This window comes from Durio zibethinus, chromosome 13 (assembly GCF_047325235.1).
Source record: "Durio zibethinus cultivar Kanyao isolate XHJ-2024 chromosome 13, ASM4732523v1, whole genome shotgun sequence".
Taxonomy (NCBI): domain Eukaryota; kingdom Viridiplantae; phylum Streptophyta; class Magnoliopsida; order Malvales; family Malvaceae; genus Durio; species Durio zibethinus.
In genome coordinates, this window is record NC_143174.1 from 22739791 (window position 1) to 22748771 (window position 8981).

Here is an 8981-nt window from a genome sequence, read left to right on the forward strand (position 1 = left end):
CTTTAAATCATATTTGATAATATCGATCTCCACTTGTGCTTGTCCACCACTTATGCAGAGAGAACATTACTTTTATACTCCCCGTTAGTCACTACTCAAGACTGAATGATGCAGATCCATAATCACTTTTCAATCATAACATATCAAACTCACTTCCTATATAATTGAGAAAGTACTTATTCTGTCACACACACAGTTGATTCCTACATATATCGTCATAGTTCATATAGCAAGATGTTTGCAGCCATCAAACCTACATCTGACAGCAGAGTCTCCAAATTGTGTCAAATCTTGATTACATTTAACTTTAAGAGGTTAATCCAACTAGAAGACAGAATGGTAGGAAACTATATGGAAATAATTTTGGTTTACAGAAAACCTTTATAAGACACACAAGGCTCTGATATTCCATAGGAGGTGCAAAACATAAGCAAAACATTGCAGCACAACAGCAAGAGATGAATATACTATGGAGAGCAAGCCCATCACAACATATTAAAATAGAATCTTGTTATCGAAATTCTACTCTGAATGCAAAATGGCATGTACACCATTGATGGTTGCCACAGTACAGACATCATCTATTGATTACATGCAAATATATGTTCACTTCAACTGCAAAAAGTATACTATTTCAGCAAGGGAGTAACAAGTGACTCTGAGAGAAGGAAAGGATCTCACTGGCTTTGAAATTTTGTCAAGCAGCACTCCTCAATTTGACAGGACGAAACATCTTACAGAGTCCCATTCCAAGGGAAAAGAACTGCGATCCCTATTATGTATCAGCTTTCCTTTTAAAGTCAAGCAGCTGGAACCTCTTTTTCCATCCTCAATAAAGAAAATTGAAGTTTCCAGGACCTAAGGAAGAGGGGGAAATAGAAGTTGTTTAATAAATGTTACCTGATTCTGTCCAATAACTTCGTACAAAAACTGTAGGACATGTAGATAAACTTATCCTGAAAAAACTGAGGTCACTCAAGGCAAAAAATGTAATGAAGATACAGAGTCATGGAAAAAAAAATTTATCTCAACCTTTCTTGCAAACTTTACCCAAAAAATACTTTTCTTCCACTACTACAAGCACTACCGATGACCATGAGTCCATGATTCTCAACATCTCATTTAAAAAATCAACACTTTCACATTTTAGTTCCAATCATCAATTTATGGACAAACAAATAAATGGATTCCTAATTGCTTCTTTAAAAAAATTTCAAAAAGCACCAACTTTTATTTGAGCAGTGGCAATCTGAAAATATCCACAACCTTTTTTTATGTTAGCACAAAATTCCAAACTAAGTATAAATGCATGAAAAAATTGAGCCTTTAAGCCCTCACCAAGTCTCCATCGGCACATTATAGGTTTTAATATTACTCAACACTCGTTATATCAAGGTTTGAGATGACTTCAAAACAATGTCTCCCCTTTCCATGCTTTCAAGTTATTAAAAAGAAGAATAAACAAATCTAACAACAAAAGGAGTACACTTCTTTTTTGCTTCTTTTACAAGTCAAAATGACTATATCCAAAAGAATTTCAACAGAATTCAACAGTATGAGAGGTGTCAGTGGGTTTACATGTAGAAGGTACATCCCTTAAGAACAGCAATAAGCAACGTGATCATAAATATGGCACATTAACCAAATGCAAAGTTTCACAGCCATTAGTTATTCTTTAGTTTGCTCTCTTGGAGGCATGTTTACTTTGTGACAAATTTAGATGCCACATTAGCTTATTTTGGCTGAAAGTCCTGATATAAGGAAGGATAACCCGCATCATAGGATACAATCTGATTTGATATAAAGAGAGATAGCCTTATTTATTTATTTATTTAGGTACATAGACTGCTTTTATTTTGATATACGGAATTATGCATGCTTATTCTAGTTTGGCTGAATTCCGTAGTATAAAGAGAAATAGCCTGCCTTTTAGGAAGTCAACCATTGAATTTAAAACAAAGAAATGGAGAAACATTCAATCCCAACATAAAACATTAAAAAGGACAGAGAACGATATGAGTATTACATCAGGCCAGGCTTCAGTGATGAATTCCACAATGTCATATGATATGTCTCCTTGGACATCAATCTGTTCCTTGTCAGTAGGCCCCTGAAACCAATCAATTGAAAAAACATTATGGCATGATGAGACATTACACCATAAAAGATATAATAGTTTTAGCAAAGCAGTGCACCTTTACAACAGAGGCTCCAGTAGCAAACTTCTTTCCAAGTTACTTTGAAGCATCACTTAGTTTTACACCTGAACCAAGTTAAGCAAAATAATGAGATGGGAATATAGACATCAAATTACACTTTAGAAAACAAGAACTAGCATGTGGCTCACCGAAAAGTTCCAGGCCTTTTACAGTAGTTATACATTTGCGCTTGTTACGCACAACATTTTCAATGACAACTTCTTTCTTCTCCTAACACAAGAACCAATTCAAATTTCAATTCTATTAAACTAACTTCACATGTCCAATGAATGCTATGTGATTCATTTCATGTAAGTGATGTTTGTATGCATTGAAGAGTTTGTGATTATACTTTCTTTTTAATCTTCCCACCAGCAAGACGTTTAACTTCCTCTTGCTTAGGTTCTGAACTACCACCTGCAGCCCAAGTAAGAAAATGAGGAGTGAAGAATGCCATACTATTGGAAATTTAAGAAAAAAATGTGTGAAAAGTAACAAAATTAACGACACCAAATAACACATGCACAAAGAAAATACATGATTAAGAATGGAGAAAAGGTTTTAACTCCCTGGACCATAGAGTGTATGGTAAAAGAAGAAACAACTATCAGGGAAAAATGTTCATTTGCAGATGCTATTTGAAGCCACTTTGGACAATATGCAGAATGTTCAATCCTAACTTCCTAACATAAGGTATGATCATATGCATGCATGTAAAGGTAAGCCATTTATAAGCATTTTTGAACAAGCTATTAGCTCGTGGAGTAGTATGCTTTACTCCCACAAAACTAACCTATTTCACTAAGTCAAATTAACACCTAAAAGGCTTTTCGAGGAAACTTTTATCTACTTTTTACTACACTAACCCCTCTTTTTCTGAAAACTTCTCTCCAACTATTGGCCTCTTAGTATCAGTCACAAATTTAGAGTACAGTAAAATAGTGGAAATTTTTGCCAAATATTTTGTAGTAAGTGCAATGAAATCCATAAGTATTTTTATAATTTTAACAGGTTTGCTATTATCAGTTTGGTAGTCTTCTTGGCTTGAAAGGGATATCTTCAACTTCAAAGGTATCTTTCCTGTCAACAATTACCACCTAGTAATGAGACTTGTAAACATTCTCAAATTTTTATTCCAATATTACAGCATGCCCTATTACTATGGGACTTTTACACCCCAGAAACTATTCTTTTTCCAGATAGAAAACCTCTAAGGCAGGCATACTCGTCAACTATTCCAGAAAATGTAGGAAAATATAACAGTTTACCCAATTCTTTCTTGTTTAAGGACGGCATAATGAGATATTAGATCAGCTATTGATTAACACCCTGCTCCTACCACACCAACATTATCATGTCAGCCTGGTAGGCAACAGCCACCCTACAGGCTACAACTGAGATAGCCAATTTGAAGTTTCCTCTGCTCCTAAATTTTACAAGTTACCATAACATCACATTTTTTACATCTTGAATCCCCCATTCAAAATTACCAAGTACCTTACCCACGGAATCCCTTTCTCTTTTCTTTCGAAAACCAACCTGTTATTAATGATCAAAAAGAAATTGAAAGTACTTGACTTGATAAAGACAACAACTTAAGCATCTTGTCATTCCAATTTGCCCACCCATACATTCAAATTCAGTGTGCCATAATTGAGCCTCATTAGTACCTGACATGCAAGAAAAAAAAAGATTGAAACAAGTAGTAGCTCACTATTCCACAACGAAAATAAAACCAAATTACACCATTAATCTATTCCAGCTGCACCACATTACCACAGTAATAGACTTAACTCGTCTACTTACGAAAGAGAATAGCATCCTCACAGCCATGAGCAACTCGGATAAACTGGCACATGATCAAATGGATTTACTATTCTACTAAATGCGAGTCATTTTTCTTTTTTCAAGAATTGTTGGAATGTGATTCAAAACAATAAGCTTAATCAGAAAACAACAAAATCAAATTTCAAATCAAACCCGATATTCAAATTTGGAAAAAAAAAAAAAGAAGAAGAAATGGAAGCACGAATGTAAGAATGTAAAGGAGAATTATAAACAAAACTTACCTGCAGCAGCATCAGCAGAAGAGATGCCAGTGGATTGTAACGGATCAGCAACTTTATCAGCTTATTTAGCATTCGCTGCTGCACATAAAATTTGAATTGAAAATTTTATCTTAAAAGAAAGAAAAGATTGTTTTCAACGGCGGTTATTAGAGGGCATTACCTACCTTTAAGGAGATCAGGGTAAAGGTCGGGTGCGTTTTGGATCAACCCGGGCTTGCATTTGTCAAATTCGGGTCCGAATTCGTAATACTCAGCGGGCAAACCGCATACTTGACAGTTTTGTACAAGAACCGGTTAGCATTTCTCCGCCATTAGACCGCCGCCTCAATGATTTAATTTTTCTCGCCTGTAGAGTTCCCTCTACGATATCTTCAAATTTGGGTTTTAACTGAATTAATTATGGATTTGATTTAATTCAGATAATCACTTAATCATGGAATTAATTTCCATTATTATCCAAAAATAATTTAAAAAAATTTTTGATTCCCAATTTGAAACTAAATTAATTAAATTGATTGAAATTATAACTCAAATATAATAAAATATATATATATAATTATTCATTTCATTTCAAATTATTAAAATTTTTAATTTAATAATTTAATATTTAAATATTTTTATTGAATAATTTTATTTATTTTATTTTAAATATAATAATATAATAATATAATTTATTTTATTATTTGATTAATTAAAAATTAATTGAATCAATATAATTAATTTTTAAAATTAAAAAAGTAACTTAATTAGTTTTGATGAATTGATTTCAAAAATTAAATAATTTAATTTAATTAACAAAAATAAAATATATAAATTTAATTTTAAATAATACAATTTAAAATTAATTGGAGTGAACATCCCTGCCTATAAGACTTGTGGCCTGTTAAACTCGTAGGAAAAGACGCCAAAACCCGCAGTGTTCTGAAAACGCAATCCGCCGATTAAAAAGTCTATCATATTAATATCCGTTTAGATTGTTATTATTTAAAATATTATTAAAAAGAATATATATTTTAATAAGCATACCCAGCTTTTTTTGTCGAAGAATTTTTTTAACAAACTTCTTAAAAGTATATTAAAAAAAATTAATTTGTAACTTCTAAAATTGACTTCTGGCCAAAAAAAATTTTGAAATTAACTTAAATAAAGGAAAATTCAGAAAATATAAAAGCCAACGGTTGATTCAATCTGAATTTAATTTAGAGGTATAATTGATAGAATTCAAATTGATACAATATTAAATTCGAGTTTGAATTTGATTTAAAATTTAAAATTTAAAATTTAGTTCAAATTCGATCGAATTTTATATTTTTAACTCAAATTCGATTTGAGATAGAAATTGAACTATTCAAGTTCATTCAATTAGATTCAATTAATATGTAAAAATAAATTTAATTTTTATATTTGATAAAAATTTAATATTTTATATTTGAACTAAAATTTAAGATATTTTATTAATGAAAATAATAAAAATTTATTAAAATATAAAAATTCAATTAGATCTATAAATTATTTAAATTAAATATAAAAATATTTAAATTTGACTTGATTTATAAATTAAATTATTTAAATTTAACTCAATAATAATTATTTTATATTTTATTTAAATAAAATCAAAATAATTTATGAATGCTAATATATTATTTATCCTCTTAGTCTGAATTCGGGTCTTCTTACCTAATGGCCTAATGATTTTCATCACTCATTTAATCCACCGAAGGTAAAGTCTCGAAAATTTTCTAGAGAGGCACGCTCGTATCTCCATCATCACAATGTTTACAACTAAGAAAACCGGTGATGGTGACGGAAAACGAAACCTAACAAAAATGAATGAACAATAATTTTAGCGTTAATTCCGCCTTATCTTCTTCACCGCACAGCTGACAAATTGACCATATAAATGAAATTAAAATTTTTAAGCTTTCCTTGCCTTTGACATGATGCAAAGGCTAACAACTATTCAAGGGAGTGTTTTTTTTTTTATTATTATTTTTACAGTTAAAGCAGTGATTATTAAAACGTGGAATAAAAATATTATGCGTTTAGGGAAGTGAGCAGGAAAATAATCATATAAAAATTACCATAATCACTGCCAGAACATGGCTTGATCCGAGGACAATTAAGGTGCTCTTTCTCTTATAAACATTACTCAATTTCGTAGACATGACGGTTTGATTATTTGAATATACCAACAATCTCTCGACGTCCACTTATACCATGCAAAAGTCCGTTAATTGAAGTTTAATTTTATGAAACACTAACTGAGGCACCTTAAATGACAGAAACCCCCCCCCCCCCATTGTTGACCAAAGTTGCATGTTACAAAAGGGCAATTCGGTCATTTTAATTTCATGCCTTTTGCTTGCCAGCTTTTCTTCCTCCATTCATCGGCCGGTGAATGAACAAAGCGTTGAAGCAGGCTACATTATGAAAACATACCTCGTACATTAGGGAATCAGCTCCTAACTTGCACTTAAACTGAGGGAACAAGTGACCATAAAGCCCCATGAAATCCTATTTTAATTCCGAAACCGTAATAAGAACAGAAAACAGAAATCTTACATTACTTGCCCTTAAGCATATCCCTGTAACGCAAGAGAGAATCCAACCTCTGCAACCTAAGTTGCTTTTTAAAGTTGTAGATGAAATCGTCAGCTTTTGCATCCACACTCTGATCACCATCTCCCAACGATACCGTTTTTTCGATCCTTGTAGTCGCTGGTCGTCTTCTCTCCACTTCTTCTTCTTCTTCTTCTTCTTCTTCCGCCTTGGGCCTCGAATTCTCACTTGCTGATTTCTTCATATTTTCTGGTAATTTCCTTTGTCTTATCTTAGACTCTGACTGGATTCTCTTTACTTGACCATGAACTGGACTCATATCCGTATCCGAATCCGCTTCTTCAGTTACAAGGGGTTCCGTTGGTTGGTTTGATTTGACAGAGTCCGATCGGTAAAAGGAGGTGAAATCGATGGACTTTACTCTCTCTAAGAGAGACGGTGCTCGGCCGAGGGGTTGTGGGTTAGTGTAGTCGTGTTCCGTTGGCTGAATATAGCCCGTTTCTGGATTTTGAGGAGAATTTTTGTAGAAGGAGAAGTCGATGGACTTGACTCGTTCGAGAATTGACGGGGCTCGCTCGAGCGGATTGGCTGCTAAGCTGTCTGCAGGTTGGAGATGATGATCGAAGTCTTGGTTTGAAAAAGGAAATTTGTACGTTGAAAAGTTGATCGACTTGATGCGGTCGAGGAGTGACGGAGCTCGCTGGAGTGGCGGGGCTGAATTATACCCAAATTGCTGGTGATGTGGTGTTTTGGGAGGAGAAAGACGGGAGATAAGGAAGATGGTGCCGATCATGATGTTGAGGAGGATGAAAAGAAAGGTTGGCGTTAACCAGCTCGTCATTAAAGCCAACATATTGGAAAACAATAAGGGAAAGTGTTTCTGGGAAGACAAAGAAAATCAAATGAAAATTGAGTTATGTTTGTGTTTTGTTTTTGCGGATAGTGAGAACAGAAGTAGGATCCTCGAAGCGGAAGAATATAATGTCTTTTTTTTTCAACCAGAAACAGAACCTAACGTATTAACATGGCACACGTGGTGTTGCTTCTTTTCATCTCCAGCGAAGCGACTGGAAAGGTTTAAATTATTTATTGGTTGGTTGGTAAAGAAATCGAAAGTCTTCCAGACGGCTCCGAAACCTCCACGCATGTTCATATGATGTATAAGTGAAAACCAAGACATTAGTAGAGGTAATATCGTGAGCTACTACTATGCATAAGGTGGTCGTAATACAACCGTACGGTCACCGTTCCATCAATATGGATTCTGAACATCATACCGAAAATAATTGATCACATCACCTCAGGGCTCTTGACAAACCTGGTTTTGGATTTATCTAAGGATTGAATCTTGAACCGGATCCTGATAATGTTTCTGAGCAGATGCTCCTATGATGCCAGGCTCTGGAGAGCATTGGTCAGTCATCAAGAACATGACCTGAGTCCTGCAATTGGTAGGGACTTTTGAATTATGACGACCACTAGGTACTAGCCTTGAACTAGATTATTTATCTTATAATTTTTTATATATGTCCGGTGACGTCTGACTACTTTCATCATTTTCTTTCGTAATAAATTGATGATTACAGTATTTTAAATCCATGACGTTTTTTATACCTACTCAATATGTATATTTATTAATTTAAAGTTGTGAGTTCTGAATTGAGAGTTTCCAGTGACGATTACTATTATTCGTACAAGGCTGGCTTCAAATTAGAATGTAAGATCAGCCAAGAATTTGTTGAAGTTGGCTAATTCTATAGAGTACAAGGTTAGAGAGCTAACATAAAGCAAAATCCGTAAGATTAATAAATAACATTTATATCTTTTATTTCGATTTAATGACCATTAAAATCTTGAGGAACACATAAAAATTTAGTTTCGAACTCAATTTCTCACTTATAATAAGGCTTTGTCCCTTTTTAAAATAAAAAATAAATAACATTTACATTATCAATTATTGAGAAGAGATATAAAAAATATATGATAAGAGCATGAAATTTTAAATTTATTATTATGATAATTATAACACTTTATTTGATTTAATTTACTTTTCATCTTGATTGTATCATTAATTTAGTATTAAAAGGTATTTTAAAATTTAAAATTTAATATTTACTAATTATATATATTTTAAAGATGATTTCTCTGCGCCAAC

At 33.0% G+C, this 8981-nt stretch overlaps 1 protein-coding gene and 1 pseudogene across 2 annotated transcripts; both read right to left on the minus strand.

Moving 5' to 3' along the window:
• Positions 1–440: 440 nt before the first annotated feature.
• Positions 441–4712, minus strand: LOC111302581 (translation machinery-associated protein 22-like; annotated as a pseudogene). Its single transcript, XR_016326651.1, has 7 exons — positions 4432–4712; positions 4268–4345; positions 2551–2615; positions 2348–2429; positions 2196–2263; positions 2027–2110; positions 441–858 (listed from the first exon to the last, which is right to left on the minus strand). The product of XR_016326651.1 is annotated as a translation machinery-associated protein 22-like (transcript).
• Positions 4713–6584: 1872 nt separating this feature from the next.
• Positions 6585–7806, minus strand: LOC111302582 (pathogen-associated molecular patterns-induced protein A70-like). The gene has a single exon (XM_022898424.2). It carries the CDS (start codon positions 7677–7679, stop codon positions 6831–6833), a length of 849 nt encoding a protein of 282 aa, XP_022754159.2. The 5' UTR covers positions 7680–7806; the 3' UTR covers positions 6585–6830.
• Between the last annotated feature and the right edge of the window lie 1175 nt (positions 7807–8981).

Excerpts from the sequence above, each read along its gene's own strand:
- LOC111302582 (XM_022898424.2), bottom strand. The coding sequence starts at position 7,679 with ATGTTGGCTTTAATGACGAGCTGGTTAACGCCAACCTTTCTTTTCATC.